The sequence below is a fragment of the Triticum aestivum genome, chromosome 1D (genome assembly GCF_018294505.1).
Source record: "Triticum aestivum cultivar Chinese Spring chromosome 1D, IWGSC CS RefSeq v2.1, whole genome shotgun sequence".
NCBI classification, from domain to species: domain Eukaryota; kingdom Viridiplantae; phylum Streptophyta; class Magnoliopsida; order Poales; family Poaceae; genus Triticum; species Triticum aestivum.
The window spans coordinates 317,051,870-317,078,014 of record NC_057796.1 but is presented as its reverse complement, the minus strand read 5'-3'; the positions used below and the strand labels follow the sequence as shown (position 1 = coordinate 317,078,014).

Below are 26,145 nucleotides of genomic sequence, written 5' to 3'. Positions count from 1 at the left end.
CCCGGTGAGAGAACCGCACAATTTGACCTCGCTGGTAGAGGCCAGCGCTCACAAGTTTTCCATCGGAATATAGTGAATCAAAACACGACATGAAGTATCTACTCCCGAGCTCAAATGCTCCCTTATGAAGAGTAAAATAAAAAATAGTAAAAAATTCAAAAAATCTGAATTTTTTTGTGATAAACTTTGACAAATGTTATATATGCTTGCAAACTGTCAACACGAAATGACATTCACGAAAGTAGAAGACAAAATCTATGTTCCAAAAATGCTAGTTTTGAAAACATTTTGGGGTGCTGATTTTGTTTTTTTAACGCCTTCCACAAATGTCAATTTGTACTGAATTTTTGCAAGCAAACAAAATATTTGTCAGAATTTACCACAAGAAAGTTTCAATTTTTTTTGAATTTGTTTACTATTTTTTTATTTTAATGTTTATAAACGAGCATTTGAGCTCAGGAGCAGAATAGGACTTTCGATCAAAACACTGCTTTTCTTTTTCTTGAAGACCAAAGTTTTCTTCGTGTTTGAAATATTACAGCTATCGAATGACAAATGCTGGGTGGGGAGGGGGGTACCAAATTAGAACAATTCCTTATGTTTTTTCCTCTACCGCCAAAGGCTTTCCAAAATTACATGCAGTGCATCGAATAACAACATTAGAGCAACCTTACAATCGACGCAGGCCTTGGTATTCCTTTGCATTTCCAGTGCTACGTTCTAGGACCTCATGGGCATCATCTGAAGCTTCTCAATCTCCATCAACCCCACAAGATGTGTGGTTGGCAGCAGGAGACGAAGCAGTGGGAGCATGGACACACCCGTGGGAGCTCTGCGCTTTATCTTTTCAACTGTGGATGCCACAACAAGGGGAGGTGGGATGCTGTACCACTGGAGATACCAAGAGAGGAGCACCGCGTCGCTCTGAGCATCCGGCCATTTGCCTGTGCCCAAGTAACGGACAAAGTTGGCCTTGAGGTTCGGCAATTCCGCAAAGATGTTATCCACACACTTTACGAGGGATTCCAAGAAGGTGGCCTGTATTATGCCTCCACTTGAAATTCTGCCATCAACTAGTGCCCCACTGTAGGCCAAGGCAACCTGCGTATTCGAAAGGAAAAACATGATATACTGTTACCAGAAAATTCCGAGTAATAGGTACAGGCAATCAGCAGAAACCAGAAATAACGATGATGCGAAACTAATAGCTATAGCATCTGGTAAATTCGCCAGTTACCAGTACAGTGCCACAAGCCAATAGGGACCAAGTTTACAAATCCTAGCCAGCAAGCTCGTGGCAATTCTGGCCTACACAGGGATCTCTATAACATATTGACATGTGCAATTACGATGAAAAGGAGGAATATGTCTTTGTCTCACATGCCACGAAGATGGAAATTAACTGGTCATCCAGGCAGTGCCTGGAAATAAAGCACAGTCGGTCAATACTCCAGGGGGCAATTTGGTCCGCCTCCTGGAAATTGATGCGGAAAACCTGGGCAACCACTCTATGTGAAGTTTTTTCATATGGCTGGCATTGCCAGGACAGATGTTGAAAGGCCAAACATTCTGCAGCATGCCTCCGCATGTGTCCTTTGCAACCAAACCATCGAAACCACAGGACATCTTCTGGTGTACTGTCCCTTCTCACGAGCAACCATGGCGTGAGGTGCTTTCTTGGATCCAATCAACGGCATGACCACTTAACAGTTTGAGACCGGCCGTTGACCCAACCCCGGCGTCACTGAAGGGCGTATCCTCGATGCTCTGAAAGCAGCGAAACACTGCCATCTTCAACAGAGAGAGACACAGCAGGAGCATACGGCCTCCAGGCGTTGCTTAGGGGTATGGCTAGTGTTGTGGTTGCAATTCGTCTGCTTGTAGCAAAGGCAACCTCACACTGATGGCCTACCACCACCCCCACCATTGTAAAAAAAAAATAACATAACAGAACATGTAAAGCCAGTTTCTCTTACGGTGGCTGGACATAATCTTGGAATAGTTTTCAGAACCCCAAAAATAACCAGCCTAACCTGGTAACAAAGAGGAACAAGTCATATACAGAACACTAAGTACAAACCTTCAAGCTGGAAGGGAAAAGAGAGTCGTAGAAAGGAAATTGCCCGATCTTCAGATGCTCCCACATCGACTCAACTATTGTGTAAAAACTGATATAGACCTGAAAATGAAATATAATAATGACTAAATACACAGGAGACGATAAAGCATAAAAAGAGTCAACAAAACTGGAGACATGTTACTGTAAGAAACCTGTAAAAGTGATGGCCTATCTTTGCTCATACATTCATACAGCACTTGAGAGCAAAAATCTTGAAAATTGCCATTAGATCTGCAAAGGGAAGTTACATAACAAAATAGAACAAAGACAAACCGGCCAAGTTGAATGTATACAGAACAAGCTATGTGTTATTCACTGCATGTATAAATAAACAAGAAAAACATCAAACAGAATATAGCACTTGCCTGTCCTTCCATGATTCGCAACAGAGTTTTGCAAAAGCTATCAAGCTTGGATTGGCAGAGAATGTGCTTACTAGCTGATCAACTCTAAATGAACTATGACTTGCACGGTTTAGTTGAGTACTGCAGCTTGTAGATGGAGTATCACAAACCTGAAAATCAATCGAATTACATGGCAATATATACTTGATCTGAAACATGTCAGAAGTGTAACAAAACATTAACCTCATGCATTGCCCGTGAAAGTAAAGATTGGCATCCAATTGGATCATCTGAGTAGGAGCACGATCCAACTTTTCGTTTTATATATAGAACTCCGCCATTGAATGGATCAGGATCAGTCTTGTCTCCAGATCTCCACCATGGCTTGTCTATTTAAGTGGCATGAAATAAAAATATCATACAGATATTTTCTCAAAACTGTGAATTATTCAGAACAAGTTTGTACCTTCCGGTGTAATTTTTATCAGCTGAGGCCAATATCGAGGCCCACAAACTCGGACGTTCTTCAGCTGCAACATAGTTAGCCATTTAGAATGCAATTCATGATCATATCGATTGTGTTCCTAATGAAGAATAAACTAAAAGGGGTTCTGTTAAACAGTAGAACCCACAATTTTAATAAGCTGTGTCTGTATCTCCCAAATAATCCAAAGCTGATTATGGAAGTCTGTGTGACAATAAAATGTCCTTTCTCATGTGTGCAGATCCAAGCAGGTTTACAACATAGCAGGGATGTGCACCCAATATTTGAGGTATTCGCACTATTACTAGCATTTATAGCTCCTTTTTTACTGGACATATTGACAGCAAATGAGTGCAATGAAGAGCAGCGAATTCGGGCATCACTACATATGGAGTGGGAACCACTATTAGATCAATGTGACATGCAAACAAGGGGATCATGAGTTGGGGGAAGATGCTCTTGGCAAAGTATCACAATTTATCAAATGGTCAAGATCAATATTTTGAAGAAAAAGACTAAAAATAAGTTGCTGCCTAACTACTAGTTAAGTTCTCACTACGAGATCTGGTTTAACTTTTTATCCTACGAAACTACTCAGAGAAGGAAGAATAAATCTAACCATGATACACTACTTTAGTTGGAAGATTGGGCAGAATGAAGTGCAGCTTGCGGTGTACATATGGTACCTACGCTCATAGGACCAGAAAGAGGGCAGGAGTGACCATCCAAATATTGAAGCACTTTTACCTATGAACAGTAATAATCGTCTTGAAAGTACTAAGACAGTGTGAAGTAACAAATATCTACTGCCTAGCTATACCAGGAATAGAATGTTATTTACGATTGCCTCGCATGCATTTAGTTGCTTGACAGACCAGTAGGTTGGCTCCAACTTATTAGTTATTACATATTACAGCATGTGGTATGTTAAACATATTTTTGCTTGTGTGAAAGAGATATTTCTTATTCAGCATATCAGTCCAAGAACATTTATTATTGGATTCAAAGATACATACCACTGAGCGTTCTGGCAGAAGACACGGTGTCACGTCGCAGTAATTAGTCTCATCATAATACTCTGTTTCAGCGACTGTCACTTCAAGTGGGCAATACACCGGAAGTCCTGTATCAACATCTACTGTTTGAACCCGTCGAGGCTCTGTAGCTATAACATACAGGTGTCTGAAGGCCTATACAGCGCCATAAAAAGAACTTTAACTTGTTTGCCACAAGAGAAGAAACCATACCGCGACAAGCCCAGAACTCAGAAAGTAAAAGAGAAAATACCTGGAGATGGCAGCGATTGTCATTTGGTCCAGTAGGCAAACGTGGGTAAAGTGTGATCAACAGTGCAGCAATTGCACTGTTTGAAGTTGAAAATGAATGTGTGCCACCCCCAAGGAATAAGAACCCTATAGCCAAGCTTACCTACATCCCAGAAAAACCAAGTAAATCATCTGATGGATTTACCGATGTCCTCAGAAACCAAGCTATTATCATATGAAAATGGACATGAAATTTCTCGGTGATAAGCAGAATTTCTTATTTGTTTGTTAAAAATGATAATATGCTAACCATATGATATATCCATGTAGTTTGCAAACTTGAGCATTATCCAACCAGCTGTGGTAACCTCTACCAAAAACCTTGACCAGAATCAACACAATCGAATGAAATTTTTGTCTTCAGAAAAAATAACAAAATTACGACATTAAATTTGGACATTTGTTTTCCAAATCATTATGCATCATTTTCTTTAGTGTACAGTTTTAACAGGTAGCAGTATTCAGCGCATTTCTCATACGAATGTACCATCAGCAAGTTATCTTTTTGACATGAAACGCAACCAAAATTCACTACTTTAGAGTCAGAGTGAAATTTAGGATCCCAGAACCAGAGTGAATCCTGGCCCATGCCACTTCCTGCGAACTAGGCAAAGGCCAGCAGGTTGCCCCTTTAGACTTGTCAAATACGTAATAAAGTAAAATGTCAGCTCGTGGTCTTCCGGCCAGCATTTCAAAGAAAATATAGTTCATGACAACTAGTAACAATACTCACGGCCATCTGCAGTCCATAATTCACTTGTCCTTCTGCAGAACTTCTTCCCCTAAGATAGCGCAGCAAGCGAAAAGTTTGTAACTGTCCAGACCCTGCCATTACCTTATAAAAGGAGAAATGCAAATCACCAATTGTAATCCTTCATAAAAAGTGCATGAGACAACAACTATGAGGATGTACCATTTCTACACAGAATCACAACACATGAGTTGTCACTTACCACAGATAGAGAGAGAGCAATAAGATGCAAGCAGAGCTCAAGAGTTCCACGATCGACATATTGCAGCAATCCCTTTGGCAATATACTTGGAGTTTGAACAGATACGTGTTTAATCTACGTAAGAAAAGATTAATTATACTACCAGAATACCATATGAGAATTAAGATTGAATAGGCATATATGTACCTCATTGAGAAAATGAACAGTGTATGAGTAGAGTAGTTCTTGGGCATCACCGTTTCTGCTGCCTGCATACTTCAGACCTGGATCCATTGACAACTAAAGTCTGCTAAGGCATATGAATATTTACTGTGGTGTTCGGATGGTTAAACAACATCACGAAACCAGCCATGCACAGGCAACTTCAGTGAATTTAAATTCATTATAAATGAAATCATTGTATTATTTGATATAATGCAGCAAGGGTGAAAGAGCCAATATATAGACCACATGAGGCACATAACCAAGACTCTAAATAAGACAGGAACTCTGAGTCAACAGCCATCAGAGCTTCTGGGCTAGGTTGAGGAGGAGCAAATCCTAGCCACGGCAGCGAGGATGCAGACACATGAGTCATCATGTCAAGCGACGACAGTATGGCAGTGGCCAGAAAAGCAGAAACATCAGGAGCACTGGCCAAAAAACACACTGGAAGAACAGGAGCAGACGATGACTTACTCATGTAGTGCAATCACAAATAGTGGAGACGTTAACTAGGAAGATAGTCATGTAGTGCAATCAGAAATAGTATGGACAGCTTCAGGGTAGTATTTAGGGTTTTGTACAGAATACATTGAACCAAATGAAAAGGGACCCTGATAAGTGCCACACGTGTGGCACGAACACATGGCAACTCTGAACATTTTTTATGGAAAGTTTAGTGACGCGAGGATGGCAACTTTAGTTGTAAAAAACGTCAGGGCCGGAATGCTTCGTGCCACACTTGTGGCACTTATCATTTGGGATGAAAGAAGAGTCATGTAGTGCAATCAGAAATAGTGAAGACATTAACTAGGAAGGTTTATTGAGCCTATAATCAACATATACGTAACAATTCAACTAAGGCTGCATTTGGCATTGCGGTGGATAATACCATTTGCCCAACCACCTTTTGCCAATTTTAGTGTTTATTTCACCCCCTTTTGCCTACTTCTATGGCTAACGTTCTACAGCAAATTATAAAATAATCAGGACACGACACAATTCAGCAACCCCAAACTGAGCCTAAGCAAATGGCATTCTAAACCAATAGGATATGTTGGCCATGGTCAACCAGCAGTCCTGGGCTCATCGCAAGGCATTACTGGACTAGCAAGTCATTGTAACTACCAGTGCAGTAATATTAGCAGGGATATGGTATAAAGGACCTATAATCAACACATAAGGATGTGCTCGAATACAAGCAATCGTTCAGCTAAGCAAATGGCATTCTGAACCAACAGGATGTGCTCGAACACAAGCAGTCATGGCACAATGACCACCAGCTAGCAAGGCTATTACTGCACAAGCAGGTCACTGTAACCAACTAGCCATCAATACAGTAATATTAGCAGGATATGGTAAAAAGAGGGATTCAAAAACAAACACTGGTTACCCACCAATTGCAATGCATGCTCCTGTCACAATATTAACATAAGCTTGAAAAAGGGCTTCAGCATCAAACTCATCACAATCAATAGCCTCTTCACTCATACTGAAAACACCAACTTTAATAGTTTCAGGAATTTGAGATCCAATCCAATCTATAGAAGGTTGTATTCTGCAAAACCACATCATTATTTAGCTTGTGCTACCATTTACTGCAAGTATGTTAACATTTATCATAAAATCATATCAAGCCTTCAGATTGAATTAGTAACATTACCTGCTCCACAATATTAAATTCCGGGCTATAATGCGAAGCATAACAAAATCAGGTCTCACGTATTGCAAATCGAAGTGAGTATCGGGAATACTGAGTCTAGCAGCAATTTCTTCTGACTCGGCCTGTAAAATATGAACATGGCAATACAAACCAAGTAGGTTGTTGGTAGATAATGCAAAAAGTTTCTGTGGGAGTGAAAAGGGATTAAGGGACCCAAATGACTACGAAACAAACCTTCAGAAATATTAGGGCTAGAGCAATTATTGCTCCAGGTGCAGTAACATCAACATTTATCTGTGATCCATCCATCATCTGTACAAACGAGAACATAACAGTACAAATGAATGCACAGTTCAGGTATAACCGATGGAATGTGTATATAACACAATGAATAGAAGATGACCTGTCCAGTGTTTCCGCTTTGATCATCAGCGGCTATTGTTGCATTTAGGAATTTTTCCTGAGAATATTAACAATTATAAGTATATGTAATTCATCAGCCAAATTTAAGTGTTTTACGAAGTGAAAAGGACGCGGATCAAGCAAAAAAACTTGACTAACAAATATGGCACTAGTATCTTTTAGAAGTAGCTTTCAGTTAGGCCAAAGAGACACTAAATTAAATTAATAAATAAATAAGCAGACAACTTCCTTCAGTTTGAAGCTAGTACCATAAAAGGTATAGAAGAACAATTCTGTGCATGTTGGACAAGGTGATAAAGAAGGGTAAAGATAACGGAGAAACAATAGTAATGGGATCTACAGCCACACATGACAGGGTTTGACCAGATTTTAGTGGCTCCATATAGTCAAGACCTACTGGAGCGTCCAATGCCACTTCCATCACCAAACTGGGTAGTTTATATAAAGAACTTGATATCTAAATGTACCAGTATTCTGCCAAATACTCCTAAACAATAATATTTTTGCCTTTCACTTTGTGAGATTAAATTTGGTACATGCGTGGGCGCTTGAGTTTACGGTTTACCCTCTGTGCATCTTCAAAAAACTTAAAAAGTTCATAGATGTGCATCATGTTACAATATGAGCACCTACATATACCTTGCACAGAAAAACGCAAAAAAGGTTCAACTTACTTTTTGAACAGTGTGACTGCAACCAGTCTTCTTTCTACATGAAATTTTGATCATATTTTTGCACGAAGTTTGCAGCTCCACAAGTTTTCACATGATGCATTTTTTTAGAATATTTCAAAATGCAAGTACCTAAACCCTAAACTTAAGCACCCACCCTTGCATGTACATTTGCTTTTCCCTTGCTCAAAACAGCATGAAAACTAGATCTTGCCAACACAAGTTTGAGAAGGAACTTGCTGAGTCAGTACAACTGTACGACGCAATTGAAAACTGGGTCTAGCAAATCAATTCAGCCATGGCTTGGTAGTGAAAAGGTGTTTACTTATACCCACTTCGATTGGTTATCAGAAGGTGCCATTTTGTACCTGCTTTCTCATTTCATCCTATATGTGTGAACATCTGATATCACAAACTTAAAAGTCAAATATTTGCAGCTATTAACATGTGTCAATTATGTGCTGTGAACAAGAGCATGCACATAAACAAATTAATCATCAATCACTGTGGAGTAAGACACATCAAGAAAGAAGCACTTTAACGGGCTCTTGAAACACCAAATATAGAAGAGTACAGAGCTACAACAAAATCTTACATGGTAGACTTCTTTACTGCCAATGTACTCAAAAAGCCGATCCAGAAAAGTGTCCATGAATCCAAATGCATCACTTCCACGGCCTTGGGAGAGAAAAAACTGTTATTTCTGCCAGGATGCCAGTTCAAGGTACACAACATGTATTTTTGTCATAAAATGCAGTTCACCTAAGGCAACAAATCCTAATGCAGAGCCTGCAGCAACAGCATACCCTTCCCTTTCTAGCACGTTATCACCACCACTCCTTCGGCCAATCTCACCCTGCAGGAAACTCATTGGCGCAGGCAATATAAGACCCTGTAACAGTAAAAGAAACTCGACACAAAAAAAGAATCTGTACTTAATAGGACATGCGGACAAATTACCAGAAGTATCTTCATGGTTAATGCATGTGCTGAACCTTCATATAGAAGTCCAATTCCCATTACTGCTGCTGACTGGATCAATAGAAAATGGTGCGAGTATAAAGACAAATGGATATGTAATATCACATGCTAGCAGTCATGTAAAGTTAGCTCAAGTAGCGCATTTTAGAAAATGGCCCAATACAAAAGGATTACCACAACAAAGACTGAGTAAAGTTATTGTCATGAATCTCTATGCAACAAAACCACGACAAGACCAGACTAACAAAAATTGTCTGTCCATACTGTTAAACTCATTATAATGTATAAACAACCAAACTTGTACACAATTTCTGAAGATATGTTATAATCAGCATACATATTCATTACCAAACATTTTAACACATAATTCTTAAACTAGAAGTTGAATAACAAGAAGGCATTACCGATCAGTGTTACCTGCAGAAGTGTTGGTAGTTCCAACTCTGGTGTAGAAGATGGATGGCGAGAGGGCACATGGAAGTAGAGCATCTGAAAAGTTACCATAAACCATATCAATGTAAATCATTTCGAGTTAACGATACAGCAGCATATCAGATTATCCCAGAATTCAAATGACTATACAGTAACAATAGCAGGTCAGATCTGAACTTTTGACAAACGAAGTAAACACGATACAACCGAAATAACTTAGAAAGCAACAGGACCAAGCTATGAGCTCCTTCCCCTATCCTTTGCTGTGGTGGCCATGCCCAGTTCTTTTCAGCTTCTAGGGGGCTTTTGGTGAAAAGGAGCCGAAGCCCACATGAACTCGATTTGGACCAGTTTCTCAGGCCAGCCAAGCACAATCCCTTAACATTGGAATTCACCAACCGAATGAAGGAATTGATGGGCTTATTTTCAACAGGGATAAGGGTGGGTATTTCCAATGTGAAGGAATTGGTGGGCTTGGGTGGCCTGAGAAACTGGTCCAAATAGTGATCTTTTGGGCTTCGGCTCTTTTTCACCCAAAAGCCCCCCTAGAAGCTGAGCAGAACTAGGCCTAAATTGTCCCTAGGTGTGTCCCCGTCAACATCCTTCTAACTACACACCAAACAAGCAAACAAGCACATTCTTGATGGAGAAATGAACATCAAATTCCCCACATCAACCCAGATAAGAAGCACATAATAAGTCCCAATAAAGTGGCATCTAGTACCTTCGAAATTGCAGGGTGCATTGTTCCCCTATGAGATGTTGCCAAACCAAGTAACAAACCAAGTGTAGTTATATCATGCTCCTGCAATGAGATATTAGATAAAATTATGCCATACTCCTAAAAAACGAAGACTTGAAATTTGGCAGAAAATAATATCATAGACCAGTTTTCTCCTAACACGTCAAGAATAGAAGTGCTTCCTCAAAACAACAACTGATCAAGAAAATGAAGGTGCCAAGTGGTATGACATGTTTCAAGGGGGGAATGGATACATTAACACAAAAATAAGTAGATATAATTATCTTCTTGATGAACTGGACAATCAAAGAAGAAGAATGAGTCAAGCTAATTATCTTCTTGATGGGCTGTAAAACCTGGGAGAGATATCGATAAGCATCAGTCATTGTTAAAACTCGTAGATGCTCATGCAGACCGAATGCAAGAAGCAGACCAGCATGAGTAAAATTTGGTTCAGAAGGTCTATTGTATTGTATCCAGGTTCTCAGCATTTTCTCCTGAAAAACACAAGAGAATAAGATTGAATCATAACTATAGAAAACACAACAAAGAAGCAAAAAATATTTGATCGGGTCTGCAAAAGGTGTGCAGTATTTTTTTCAAATAGGAAGAAAATTTGCAGTTTTTGCTACAGCTGGATAATCACTCTGTGGGTGCTAGTTTACCTGAAAAGGAGCAAGCCTCAGGCCAGCAGCTACACCATTATGAAACTCGGCCCAAGAACTGAATTCTGAGACACTTCTGGTGCTTAGGTCAAGATTAACCTACATAAAGTAGTAAAACATAGAACAAACACAAGTGAGAATTAGGAAGCTAGATAAAGCAATGTTGTAGAAGGTTGTGTGACTTGTCCCAACTGTAGTAGGACTTGCTATTCATCATTCCACACATATATATATCCATATTCCAAATTTGATGATGAAACGAGGTGAGGTAGAAGTATTAAATCTCTTCAAACTGTGAAGTGTATTACGTATATATAATAAACTTGGCACGTTTGTACCATCTAGTCCAGGGTTGGCCCAAAAAGTCATTTACTACTGTATATATATTCAGTAGCTAAGAGCAAGTACAATAAGGTGATGTAAGCAGGCTGTAAGGATTAAAGTATTATATTTTTGCTGAGTTGGATGAGAGAGAAGAGGAGAGCAAAGGGAAGCGGGTTGTAGATCAACAGCCAGCTGCAGCACACGCTCCAAGAAACATTGTGAGTGTAAGGTGGACCATGCATTAATAAAGTAGTATTTCTTACTAACTAGCTACTATACATGTTGGCTATTAGGTTGGCTATAGGTGACGTGACAACTCCATATAGCCAGCTGTTGGCTACACTATTAAACATGCTCTAATGGAATCAGAAACAAGTGATCATTTCTTCTCTTTCTCTAACACAATACTTTTCAAGGAACAAAACAAGTTGATTATAGACTATAGCACAGTATTAATAGTAAGTGGCATTAACAGCGGCATTGAATTTATTTATAGGATGGTGCACAGTATGATGCTATGAAGTGAGATTAACACTGCAGTTAGCAAAATCTACAACAAGAAACAAAACAAACTGAAATTGCAAAAGAAACGGAGATATTACTGTTGCGTTCTGCTGTGCAGGCAACCGACCAGCCAAAATAATCTTTGGAAAAACTAGAGCCTGCAGGGAAAGCAAATGGTACCATAACAGGAGGACAACGTGAGTACCAGGAGTGCTAAAATGTTGAATAAAATACAAGTACCAACAATCCTAGATATAATGACACACTGGTATGAACTCGTACCTCTGTCAACAAAGTGTAAGTTGTAGCCAAAGTAAAAGCACCACGTCCAAATGGTAAAGCTGTTGTCCTTTGTGCAAAATTCCATAGTTGTTGCTGAAATACAGGAAAGAACATTGCAACAAGGACATTTATAACCAGTGATATCCAGAAAGGCACGCATATACCCTGATAAAAAAAGGCTGATTTTGTGTTTTTCTCTTGTGATATACAGTACTTAAAAACAATGTGATAAAGGAAAGAAAGGTGTACATAGGGAAGTATCAAGGGAATGGAAGAAAGCTGCAGCAGCAATCGGAGCACAATTCAGAACATTCGAAGTTGAGCTGTGGCGCAGTCGTCGTTAGGTGAACAATAGTTCAATATGATAATACATTATTCATGTAGCTAACATGTATACTGGAAGGTAGATCCAACAATAGTTCAATATGATAATACATTATTCATGTAGCTAACATGTATACTGGAAGGTAGATCCATAGCATCCTGAAGCCATTTAATATTAAGATTATTCAAGAGAGTAACTGTCACAGCCCACATTCTACATCTGATCCTGATTTTATGATAGCCTAATTTAGTCGAATACAATGGGCTAAAAGTGTGCTATCTAATCATGACTCATGAGCAAACAGCAAGAAAGAGAATACCTGTTGTAGGTCCTGATCAGAGGCAGTAGGGTTAGTGGATGTTTGTATGGCCACAGGTCTTGCTGAGCATAAGAGACGTCTAACCTAGTAGAAACAATATGACAGAATAAGAAAAGGATGTATGACTATATAAAAGGCACTACCAAAGATTGAAGCAGGCATCTTAGACAAGCCAGGTAATGTTCTTGTTGTGAAAATATATAAACCATAGAACAAAATGTAAAGCAACAGACATATCATTGACACGAAAATCACCTATGGATCAAAAAGTTATGGTGGATACTGGCTATTTAAAAAATATTATTCGCAATTACCCAACATTTTAACAGTCAGATCTGATACAGTCCATGCCAAGTGTTGAGTAAGTCCGAACAACAGATATAAAAACTCTGACTGCTTTTATGTTGCACACCTTTTTAACAGGTTCAACCAGCCTTTTATTAACTTTAGTTCAGTAACAAGGAAAACCCTAAAGATGAGCAGATCCATGTTCAGTTCAGGTTCAGATGTACCCAATGTAGAACATGTTAAGTGCAAAATAAAATAAAGATCACATTGTACTGACTGTACAAAAAAGACAAGACTGTATTCTCTTTTGTAGTAATATACAAGTCATCTTTTCTCCTTTTTTATACATTGCACATATGATCATGCTTGTGCACAAATTTCTGCATGAACACATATTCTAATCTGTGCAGAACATTTGTGCATTTAACAAAAATGCAAAAGATTCATCGGTGTAGAACATGTATACTGTGCATCTGCAACCAAGTGCGCAAAAATATGATCATACTGCACTGTAGGGAAAAAAGACAAAAAAATCATAAACATTGTTTGACATATAAGTCAACTTCTTATCCTTTTGTACAGTGGACATGTATTTTGCATATGTTGCACATAAGATTACATTTTTGCACGTGCACATCTTCTAATGTGTTCAACGTCACAAACCAAAAATGGACCATGTGAAACTGAGTTCGTAAAATCTGATCTTAATAACTGTAGGTGGGCTAACATGTAAAAACACTTGAATTTTAATACATGATGAAACAAATAATTTGCTCAATAGTAAGAACAAACTCCTGGTACAGAAAAACTGAACAAACCTCATTTAAACGCAGATCACGACCATATCGTAGTTGTGTTGTTGAGGTGAAGATGTGTTCCATGCCATCCTCAACAGATCTATAGACAGCATCAGTATCCTCAGAATTCAAAACCTCTGATGTAGGGACGTCAGATGCAGTTGGTACAGTTACAGGTTGCAAATGCAGCATATATGGGACTGAAATTGATGTCAAATTATCGTTGTTCCCAAACCCAGTTTCTTTCCTTGCTGAACCCATCTTTGCTGTAGCTAGATCTTCCCTGCCCACAAGGACATAAGCAGGTGCAGGCCAGTCATCTGGAGGAGACTCACGGCATTTGTCCAGTGCCTGTAACATGAAACCGGATATTAAAAGAAACCCCATAGCAGCATATAACAAATGGCAAAGATAGCATACACACATGGCGGAGAACAAGAGATACACCAATCGGTAGCAAGTCCAATTGCTGACGCCCAAACTTTTCAGCAACCATAGCCAGAACAGCAAGTTCCTCGGTATTTCTCGCTGAACCATTGGCAACTTCACAGTATACACCAGATGAGAGATTACTCCCTTGCCTTTCTGCTCCCAGTAACAAACTATAAAACGAAACCACTTTCCTACCCCAGCTCACAGCAGAGCCTTTCTGTTTGCACATTAGAGCAGGAATGTCATCCAAATTCGACAAATGACAACCATGATGCAGACAGTTTTCAAACCAACGAAACAGACACGGTGGAGTTTTCAAAGCAGTAGCAGAAGCTAGGGAATGGAAGTCCACCAAATTGTGGGGAAAGTCCCTGCAATAATAATCTACATAGCTGCTTTCGCCCAGGGATGAAGCAACCCTACATAACAAGGAGGCAAGACATCCTAGATCCCTGCAAAGACAAACCACAAACCCAACATAAGTTAAAAGAGTCGTAGAGAGTACTGCAATATACATTATAACAACACAGCACTGACATATATGCAAAGAAGTCTCAAGTCATTCAAGATCACAACGAATCTCAACACAGTAATCTAAGGAAATTAGCATCACCAGTGCCCAGAAACCTTAGAAAATTACTCACTAGAGAGTAGCTAAGTTTTGAGAATATTTGGAAAGAGGTTTATACAATTTTAACTGCGGCTAGAACAGACTCATAGAGATGGTTTGATCTCATTTACATAGTAATTGACATATGAAACTGGGCACTTCAGAAATAACTACCATGGATTACTGTTGTTACAGAATCAACTCGCACAGGTCAACATACTATAAACTACTAATACCATATATCTAGGAGTCTACACATGAAGATTTTTCTTTTTTTCCTCCTAATTGTATCGACTAAATTATTAGCTTCAGGGAGAATAAGGAACATAAAGAACCATAATTGTACTCTATATGAAGTTGATTTGTCAGACTATAAGAATGAAATACATTATGCATGGAACAAAAGATATGGCTAAACATTTACAGTCTCAATAGATATGTATACCAAAACAAGCATCAACATGGTTGAAATTTAGATAGGTAATATTAATTAATAGCCCGTTTAAGAAAAGAAAAAGGATAAACAGGACTTACTGTTTCCGCAATACATTCAGCTTCAGGTTCTCATACAGGGCATGCAATGTGTCTAAAGTTTCTCTCATAAGCCGAATATAGAATGCCGCATCTGAACTATGTTCATCTTGGAGGAAGGAAGGAAAGCCTATGCTGCTAGTACCATATGACATGGGCAAAAATGATGTGCCTGAGATTGGAGATCTTTTGCAGTACTGAGCATGGTATTTGCTGTCGATCAAAAAGTCCCAAGCAGTACTAGACGATGTGGATGATTTAGTTGGCAAAATTCGTTCATATTTTGTGCAAGCTTTTGATATTTCATAGCTAAAAGATTCCCACTCTGAATCCACATGAGAGCTCGAACACAGGCAAGCAGGATCATTATCACCCCAGAGAAGAGAAACAAAATGACTGTAAAAGCACATCTGCAGGCCCTCTGCCATAGCAGTTATGCAGTCACTAACCAAAGAAGATGTAGGATATTTGCGTAATGAACATCTGAGCATCTGCAGAAAGAAAATATGTAAAATAAACCATAAGATCAACTGAATAGTAATAACAAAGCCATACAAAATCAGAAACAACAGTGAGAGGAACATCACAATTAATCGAAACACATGTATTAAGTTTTAGCTATCCCTTTGTATGTTGGAGTAACTTAACTGATATTATTGTAGCAGTTCACATAGCAGCTGATGAACTGCAGAAAAAACAAAAATGCAAACTGGAAATCAAAATATCTGGTAGACAAGAAGAAATTGGCCACGCCAGACACAGCTTATGCTGGAAATATGAGTACCCTGACAGTAGGCTTAAAAGCCTCTAAAGGGTCAGAACTGCAATCCTAATTATTATAATAAACGATTAAGTATGAAGGCAGCATTGACAGGGAGCTACTCCCCCGACCCAGCCGCCAATTAATAAACGATTAAGTATGAAGGCAGCATTGACAGGGAGCTACTCCCCCGACCCAGCCGCCAATCAAGCACCCACAGGCACCCATCATAGCAACCTCCCCCCCCCCCCCCCGGCCTGTAACCTCCTGCCACAACTGGCTCTGTTAAAGGCTTACATGGCAGGCGAACATTGCTTGCCGGCAATTGGGTCCACCACATTCCTACAACCTCTGTCGAATGATGTAGATGATGATGATTTGCAGGTGCCAAAGCACAAGGATTGTAGCTGCCGACCACTGTGCAGAGGAAAGACTGGCCAACATGACGCTCAGGCGGCTGAAAGTGACAGCTCCAGCTCTGAGGACCACCACACGGCTGGGTACAAGAACACAGTTGGGTGCCCAGCGCACCAAACTACCCATTGGGTCCATGTCCATCCGCCCATGACTGGCCGTGACCCTGCCCTCCATCCAGGCACCATGGAACACTCATGTATGGGCCAAAGCCGCAAGAGGCTTCTCCACCATGCAGTTTCTCCCCGCAAGGAACAACAGCTTGGGAAACTCTAAGCATCAGCCAGCTTGTAATGTATATTTGCCATTGACACCATGAAAGGTGTCGCGACTTGCTCGGCCTGTGGGTTAATGAGTTCCAAATGTTAAGCTGCATGCACTAGCCAACGCAACCAAAAGTCCAAACTAATGGAAAGGGCTAGGCAATCCACATGTACACTTTAACACCCCATCTCACGTGTGACGCGGGAAGTCAACACCTAAATAGACTCGGAGGTATGGCTTAAAAGGCCTATACATGGACACAAAGGGGGCAACAACAATTTTTGGATAAATTGCGAAATCCAGGACTTAAACTCAAGACCTTAGGTCCTGATTCCATGTTAAGCTTCATGCACTAGCCAACGCAACCAAAAGTCCTAACTGATGGAAAGGGCTAGGCAATTCACATATACACTTCAACGCCCCTTTCACGTGTGACACGGGAAGTCACACATGAATAGACTCAGAGGTATGACTACATGGACACAGAGGGGGCAACAACAAATTTTGGATAAATTATGAAAGACAGGACTTGAACTCAAGACCTTAGGCTCTGATACCATGTTAAGCTTCATGCACTAGCTAATGCAACCAAAAGTCCAAACTAATGGAAAGGGCAAGGCAATCTACATACTCCCTCCGTCCCAAAATAAGTGTCTTGAGCTTAGTACAAATTTGTACTAGAGCTAGTACAAAGTTGAGACACTTATTTTGGGACGGAGGGAGTATACACTTCAACACCCCTTTCACGTGTGACGCTGGAAGTCACCACGTGAATAGACTCAGAGGTATAGCTCAAGAGGCCTATACGTGGACACGGAGGGGGAAACACAATTTTTAGATAAATTGCAAAAGCCAAGACTTGAACTCAAGACCTTAGGCCCTAATACCATGTTTTTTTTGAAGGGTGAATGACAGTGGGAGAGGCTCCCACTGACTTTGTATTACTCACCATGCAAGCTAGCTACAACCCTAGTGACCCAAATTTACAATGTAACTAGACAGGAAGGGGCGAAGTTGCCCTAATACCATGTTAAGCTTCATGCACCAGCCAACGTAACCAAAAGTTCAAATTAATGGACAGGGCTAAGCAATCCACATATACACTTCAACAGCCAACGTGCTGCAACAGCTCACAACACACGGCATCACGATGAGTGTAATATGTACACAACAAACGGTCCTATTTTGTCACACTTCGAGTGACAATCTCATTCCACCCAAGGGATCTCGAAGCTCCTCGGCAATGCATCTGGCCTCCACACTAACTTCGACAAGAGCCTGGCTAAACCCACCAATTGCGACGTTGACAAGATAGAGGAGATCAGTCGCTTCTTTGAGCGCCAGATTGTTGGTTTCCAACTCAAGTACCTAGGAGCTCCAATGTCGGCATGTTGGATGTCCTCTTCCAGCAAGCGCTTGTTGACTGCATAGCGAACAAGCTGCCCACCTGAGGTATGGTGCCTTGCACTACTGAAATCAGCTATCTCGACCATCCCAGTCCACCAGTTGCTACTTGCTAAGTCTTCACCCTAGAGAAACTTCGAGCAGATTGACAAGGATCAACAGAGGCTAGCTGGGGGCATTGTCATGTCAACTGGAGAAAGATATGCAGCAATCCATCTATCCATCTCAGGGGACTTGGCATCCACGATCTACCATGGATGGGGCTTGCACTACAGTTTGCTGGCTATGTCTGAATCATATCGACGATACAGCATGATGCCTAAGTGTAGGCGCAAGAAATGAAGTGGCAACGGCAATTGAGATCTTGGGCTAAGGACACCCACAGTGCTATAGGCATGGCGAGCATGATGCAATATGTCATGCTTTGGCGAACGGTTTATGTGATTCAGCCTATGGGTCCTGACACCCTTCACTGGCGATGGAGCGTGTATACTACCAAACACATAGCATCAGTATTTCACTATTTCTCCATTGTATAATATACAGCGCAACCATACAGAAATCTAAATATCATGCACATCACACCTAAAGATCTAGTGCAGAAGCTAGCAAGCTTCTACCAGAAGCAAGATTACCAAAATGATTTACTAAGTAAACTGAAAATACATGCTGAAATAACAAATAAAGGAACATAAGAAATCCAAAAGCTCTGCAGAACATATAGCCAACACACACCTAAGGATCGATAAGCTTCTAAATAATATTAATTGCATAGTAAAAGAAAAGGAGAACTAGCATAGTGCTAGACAAATATGTGTGGCGCAAACCAAATGAATAATTTTGACTTCAAATACAGAGGGGAGGGGTACATGGACAACCTACCAGGCCATTACTGCATGTTACATTTACACGACCTTCAACAGCATCTGCTATGCTTGTGATCTTCACACTAGAGTACAATTTTTTAACCTCAGAATTTAGCTCATAATTTGAGAAGACACCCTTTCCAAATTCAGTAGGAAGACTGTAGCTGCAGAGGCACTGCTTTCCAGACTGCACTTCACATATAACAGGGGTAAGAATTACTTCTGATATACGAACTGCTGCTGGATGACAAGATCTGAAAAAGCAATGCAATCTAACAAGAATAAATATGCTTAAAATTACATCTTGAAAAGAGACATGAGGGAGAGTGATGTTGTGGAAGTCCTAGCAATGTCCTTCTTCATTAAACTTTATGACCATGATAGATTTACACTGGAAGTATTTTATTTATCAGACAAGCCAACAAAAGGTATTATGTTCGATAACCAAGCAATGAGGCTTGATCGTTTTCATAATCTCTTGCTTACTGAGTAAAATTTCAACATTCACCTCAGACCGGAAGGTCCAAAAGTCAAGTGTGTGAATGACGGAATGTTAAACAATAACATCAATAGTCCCAGGCAAGGTTTACGAGTCGACGAGTCAACGAGGCATTCTGAGGTTGAGACTCATAGACTAATCGTGACTAGTCTAGACTAGTGCTGGACTAGTCGACATGGTACTGTAGTACTCAACTATTGTTAATAACTAGTAGTAGTATGTACTATATATAAACATTACAGTATGCAATAAAACCAGAAGTGTTAGGCAACGCTCGCCAGGCCCAGCCCAGCACCACACAACACCCCCTAGCTGGCCCATTTGGGCCCAAGTAGCCAGCCTACTTAGCTCCCGTCACTGGAACCCTAGCTCCCGATCGATCCCATTGCCGCCGCCAGCACCATCACACACGGGAGAACGCGTGCGCGACCCGCGCCTCCAGCCGCCTTCCGCCGGCCCCGGCCGCTGCCGCCGACCACCCCATGCCTCCTCCTCTCCTCTCCTCTATCTCTCTTCCTTCTCTCTCGTCTCAGGGCCGCACGCGCCTACATGTCACGGCCATGGCTGCCGCCCGAGCATGAGCTCCGGCCAGGCTGGGTGACTTATCCCCTCAAAATTTTGAGTCGCTCAACTCAAATAGCTCGACTAGTCCAGACTAGTCTGTCGACTGCTCGACTAGACCAAGTAGTCTACACGAGATTTGTAGTCGACACTCAAGTTGCGACTCGTAGACTAGTCTGTCGACTAGTCTCGACTAGTCCCTCGACTCGTAATCAGTGGTCCCAGGCAAGTGGTCCCAGGAGACTAGCATGCAAATCAAGGCCAGCTGGGCATCATTCAGGATAGGAGGATAAAAACAGAAGAAAGTTGACTTTATAATCATATCCATGTGATTAAAAAAAGAAGTGCAATGCTTGCAGTGTGATCACAGAAAATATATACATATAGAAAAAAAACATACATAAAGAAGTAGATCATTCTCAGGAGTCAGAATAAGGATGTCTGTAAAGGGAAGGAGTCCAACCCGTGCCCTGCAAGGTACAAATCAGTAATATTAATACTAGTCGATTGAGTATCCAAAACCATGCACTAAAATCTACCTTGGGCGAGTTACGACAACTGGTGCAGCAGCAAATGCAGGGATGTTCCAACTTATGTGTGATTTAATATCGCCAAATGCTTCTTCATTAGACTCATCTGCTTGAATCCTTACAGCAAGCAATGTTTTTTGTTCATGAAGTAAAAAACAAATTATTGGCATCCCATCAATATCAGTTGCCAAGAACACCTGGTAAGAACAACTGAAGTCAATTTCAAGTAATAACAAAACAAAAGATGTTGCTACTAATGATGAGGAACACTAGATGAGAAGAAAGAAAACACATGCCAGATCTGTTTGGCTACTTCTAGATGCTTCCACTCTAGTGTGGTATTTCTTTCCTTTTCTTTTCTATCCTACCTACTGTTTTCTAGAGTCTTCTAGTTGTGAGTAGCTATGAGTAGAATGGTGAAACTTACATAATGTTTTCTAGAGTATTCCAGCTATAAGTAGAAGTATGTGAAGGCTTCCCAAAGCCCTATGAATAGAGGTCCTCGCCTCTACTTTGGAGGCAGACTATGTACCCCTACCTATAATAGAACTTGTTGTTCTTATCTAAGATCTTGGAGTAGATCTTGTGCCCTAGGAGTTCTGGATTGAACTCTTGCTGCCCTATCAACCTACATTCGCCTCTAGAGCGATATCTAGCGCAGCACGTTGAAGCTGTTCCTTCAACACTTGTGCTGTACACATTGTAGCAGCAAGGTGGAGTTGCTCCTCCACAAACTTTGTGCTGCTTCATGCAAATATCACAAAGTAGAACATAGGAGAAAAAGGAAACTGCGGAGACAGAGATAAACCATCAGCTAAACAGGTTTGAATGTCTCTTATTCTCTTAAATTAAATTTTATAAAGCATGCAACAAGCACTAAGGAAAATGGACGGCCTATTCATATCTAAGTGGTCATAAATAACTACACACTAAGAAAGGAAAGGTTAAAATTACTATACAAGAATTGCAGAAACATAATACAGCAGAACCATTTACATGCTATATTAAAAACACGATGTTGATAAAATATAGCGAAATTCTTAATAGTTATAATGCATATAATGCAATAAAATAAAGTCAAACGGTACATAATAGAAGTGACTACAATAAATAATATTGACATGCCTAATTGCAAAAAAAAAGTAAAGCCTTTTCGGTGTGAGAAAATTTGTACCGTAACTACAGTTGAGTAAATATTTGCTCAACAGAAACAGAACTAAGTCATGTGTCATATGAGCTCGTATAATGGCAGGAAGGGGATAGAGGATATAGTGAACACTAGAGGAAGCAGATAAAGATGAAATAATTAAGTAATATCCTAACTTAATTCACATCTACGATTAGTTAATCCAAAACTAGGATGTATAAACATTCAAAAAAGAAAAGAGAACTGTAGTTTTCAATCATATTATACTTCATGTCCAGATCTTCTTCTCAATTTGGTACGTTGAATCATGTTGCAAGATAGGTACGCTATGTGCACTAATTTGGTATATACCAAAATGATCACTACAGCCTACAGGTACCCCTTTTAGATCAATGCTCTTAACAGCACCAAAAAGGATATATATAACTCAATTGCTTAATCACGCAGAAAATAAATAAAATAACATGCCTGAAAATTACACCAGCATTTAAGAAAAATGGGTAATTTATGAGCTCTGATAAGGCAGATCTTTTCAAAGCAAGGTTAAGCAGCATACAGGAAAGAATAGAAGGAGAACAAAGATGAAAAATGTGCTAGAGATAGAAAGCATGACACAAATGGAATTTTTTAAACATATAATTAGAATGGAGCAACCTTATTAGCAGCAGACTGGGAGCATTTTCCCTGCCATATCTTACGAAATGCAAACTTATGCTGGGAAATATCACGGGGAATTGATAACATCGCATTATCATCCATTGCTTCCTGGTAAGTTGCACCATCAACTTGCCAAACAGAATGCTGAAATTTTCCTGCACAAGAAAAGATAAATGCATATCCGGCCATAAAAAGACGGAAAAGTACAGCTCAAGAAGCCTACAACACTACCTTTATGATATGATGCCATTAGAGGTATTCTATCACTAGTCCATATAGTCTTTTCATCAAAATCTTTCATCATACTTAATCTGCTCCTTTCTTCAAAATATGTTGCCTGAAAGTGGTTGATGATTACGTAACGAAAAAGCATTGGCGGTAAAAAAATGATCATACTCTTATTGATGACAATTATGAAAAGCCATCCAGCCAATAATCTATGGATCAGGTAGCAAATTTCTACGGTCTGCGCATGCCCTGATGTGATAGGCAGCGATTCCCTGCTAAAATGCTATCACATGAGTAACTATGTCCACCCTTGTATTTTTCACATAATGGTAGTTAGCAACCAATCCCTTTTCTCAAGGGAGAGAAATCAATCCCTTGACAATCCACCAAGTGTACATTAAGTATAAGGAAAACTAAGTTCATAAATATACCTGAGGCACTTCAAGTGGATGTTTCAAAATGAGATGAGAAGAAATAATGGTCCCATCAGATTTATTGGCCGACTCCGGCGTTTGGGCTTGGCATGCAACATTGTAGTTCAACCCAAATTCCTTGTTAGGACGAGTTAAATCCCGTGCATTTAGCAGTGAACTAGAGGATGATACCATGCGGCCTCCATCAGAAGATTTCTGAAGTAGAATACCGAATGGAAGAGACCATATTGATGAAACAGCATATGGCAGTGGAATACTAACAACCTCGCCTGCAACACAAAATGTTTATACTATAAGCACGAGAGTATTAAACAGTTCAGTGCTATGCCATTCAGCATTATAGTAAAACAAGATAGTCTCACCAGTTACATCATATATAGATAAAGTATCAACTTGAAGAACGCACAGAAGGGCATCACTGAGTGCCTCCATACGACACCAGCAGGCCTACATTTCAGGTTAGGATGTGAAAATGAGCACCTATTGTAAGCAACATGATTACAATTCAATTTCCATCGTCCATCATTAATTAAAAGTGGTGTGGAATAGAACTTAATTGATGAGTATCTCCTTTAGTAGACAGTTCATTGGAAAAAAAATGAGGTCCAGAAGAAAAGTTGAATATATAAGTATGCTGGTAATAAAAAAAAAACGGGTGAAGTACATTGGAGGGGACATTGCATTGAGAACCACATCCAGCAGAGGTTTTGAGTGTCAGTCATTGCCAGTTCAGCTTTGTTATTTCTAACTCGGGCAAGAAATAAACAACTACTACCTCCGAAAAACGTCTTATAATTTGGGACAGAGGAAGTATATGCGAAAATTCTAGGAAGACTGTAATTTGTTAAACAAGGAAGACAACAAAATCAATGTACCATTATGACTGTATTTGGAGAAGCGTATCTTTTGTGAACTCGAGAACCAGTACTCCATATAATCCTACAAGACAGGAGAGACATAAACAGGTCTTACTGACTGTAAAAGAATCCAACATATACAAAATGTAAGACCAACTAGAGTATAACAAGTTTAAGTAAGTTTGGCATCCATTTAATGCAACTGGAGCTCCATGAAAGCTCTTTTGATGGGTTTTCATCTAGTTAACTGGAAACAAGCAGATGAAATCCCTTTGGTACGGAGGAGATGCAAGCACATATAGCAGTCTTTTGCTAGGATAGGCAAGGTTCATGCCACGCTTTTCGAAGAAATCCATCACTGTGCACGCAAGCCCTTAGTGCTTGATTAACAAGTGTGAAAAAATGATTTGGTGTTGGGAACAGGAAATTAGCCTGCTGGTGTGGAGACTTTTCAACCTCCCACCAACCTGAACTCAAATCCTGAGACAGACCGACACCAGTGCCATGACCTTGTTTGGTGAATGCGGGAGCTCCCGGTCAGTTTAAAAACAAGATGATTTGGTGTTCTCGAAGAAGCCATTATAGAAAATGGAAAACAAAGCCGTGGGACTACGACTACCTAAACAGATTATGTAGCAAAGTAGTGAGTGGAGTTCAACAATGGTTTCCCGACGTTTCTAAACAGATTACGCAGAGTGGAGGGGGGCGTACCGGTTGCCGCGTATGAAGAGCTCGTGGTCGCCGTCGGCGACGGAGGAGGAGGCGGCCTCGTCCTCAGGGGCGGGGGCGGGGGAGGCAGCGACAGAGGGGTCGAAGAGGAAGTAGTCGTAGTCCTGGAGCGGCCGCGCCTCGGGGCCCCCGCCGTCGGCCTCCTCGGCGGCGAGCCCGTGCGGGCGGAACTCCCGCAGCACCGTGAGCTGCCGCGACCCGATCGCCGGCGCCATCTCCCTCTCCGGCGGCGGCATCGAGGAGGAGGGAGGAGAGTGGGGAGGCAAAATGTGGTGTCGTCTCGCCTGGTGAGGGGAACCGAGCTCTGTCGTCGCGCTCGCCGGGGCTTCCAAATTATTTGCCGCGGCGAGCGAGGAAGTGAGGAACCCTAGTGGGGGAAACGAAATGTGGGAGGGAAATTGCGCGCAGGGTATTTGAGTTGGGCCTAGGCCCGTTGTCCTAGTGGGCTGAAACATGGTATAGCGCACTTTTCCTTTCACCGAGAATATGGGTGCTACCGTCTCAAAAAAAAAAGACTACCGTGCAAGATTATCTCAGAAAAAAAAGACTACCGTGCAAAAAAAGTTGGAAAACACTCTGGTTCAGCCGGCGGATTGCACGCGACCATCCACCACCTCGTCCGTGCGACCCATGTCGCTCCTTGCTACTCGCTGTCTGTTACATGAGTTTCTGTAGCAATGTCTCTGTTGTAAAAATAGTTGTAACAAGGCCTCTGTTGCAAAAGAATTAGATTGCAACAAGATCTCTATTGCAAAAAAGAAATTGCAACAGGACCTCCGTTGCAAAAAATTTGTAACAAACACATGTGTTGCAAAAAAAATGTACCAATACCTCTGTTGTAAAAAAAAGGAACTTGACCTATGTTGGAAAAAAAATTGCAACATGACTTGTGTTGCAATGGTAGAAGGTGACACTCGGCCGCTCAATCTGCTAGATCAGACGGCTCACGATGTGGCGGATCTTTTGAAAATATCCACCGATCAACGCATAGCAGCGCCCAAAAAAATTACAATTTAGTAAAAACAATTGCGGGAATAGACAAATTATATGTCTACAATCTAACGAATAGTGTTCAAAAGTTCAACATCAAATTCAATTTGTGCATGAATAATAATACAAATTTGGCGTGAATACAAAAAAGACAAAGCACAAAATTTCGAACAATATTCACAATTTATGAGATTTTGAGCTCCATCGCGCTTGCCGGGGGCCTACAAAATTAGTCCATTTAAATTTATTTGCGAAACTTCGCATGAATTTTTTTTGAACTGGGTCAAAAAGTTGGCAGGTTGCCGTGGGCTCATCCATGCACTTAGGCACTCTTCACTCTAAAAGATGTACAATGATCTGACAAGTGGTGCCTATAAATTCCGTTAATAA

The 26,145-nt window shown here is 40.6% G+C and overlaps 1 protein-coding gene across 1 annotated transcript; it reads right to left on the bottom strand.

Moving 5' to 3' along the window:
* Positions 1-473: 473 nt before the first annotated feature.
* On the bottom strand, positions 474-25,143 carry LOC123181731 (anaphase-promoting complex subunit 1). Its single transcript, XM_044594055.1, has 37 exons — positions 24,748-25,143; positions 24,055-24,118; positions 23,542-23,626; positions 23,177-23,448; positions 22,749-22,854; positions 22,515-22,672; positions 20,723-20,910; positions 20,584-20,653; positions 19,140-19,310; positions 15,419-15,906; positions 14,267-14,726; positions 13,864-14,193; positions 12,758-12,841; positions 12,114-12,206; positions 11,930-11,989; positions 11,004-11,102; positions 10,695-10,835; positions 10,321-10,401; positions 9,582-9,653; positions 9,144-9,215; positions 8,946-9,039; positions 8,779-8,861; positions 7,493-7,549; positions 7,324-7,401; positions 7,090-7,211; positions 6,824-6,984; positions 5,412-5,488; positions 5,226-5,339; positions 5,006-5,107; positions 4,235-4,375; positions 3,964-4,137; positions 2,930-2,993; positions 2,707-2,852; positions 2,485-2,633; positions 2,272-2,350; positions 2,081-2,179; positions 474-1,101 (listed from the first exon to the last, which is right to left on the bottom strand). Exons 1-37 carry the CDS (start codon positions 24,999-25,001, stop codon positions 721-723), a joined length of 5,469 nt encoding a protein of 1,822 aa, XP_044449990.1. The 5' UTR covers positions 25,002-25,143; the 3' UTR covers positions 474-720.
* Between the last annotated feature and the right edge of the window lie 1,002 nt (positions 25,144-26,145).

What these genes read in the sequence shown, in the direction of transcription:
- LOC123181731 (XM_044594055.1), bottom strand. Translation starts at nt 25,001, where the DNA reads ATGCCGCCGCCGGAGAGGGAGATGGCGCCGGCGATCGGGTCGCGGCAG. An exon ending in ATCCACTTGAAGTGCCTCAG is followed by an intron (nt 22,855 to 23,176) that starts GTATATTTATGA and finishes AACCACTTTCAG; the next exon opens with GCAACATATTTTGAAGAAAG. An exon ending in TTCTGCCAGAACGCTCAGTG is followed by an intron (nt 2,994 to 3,963) that starts GTATGTATCTTT and finishes ACTATGTTGCAG; the next exon opens with CTGAAGAACGTCCGAGTTTG.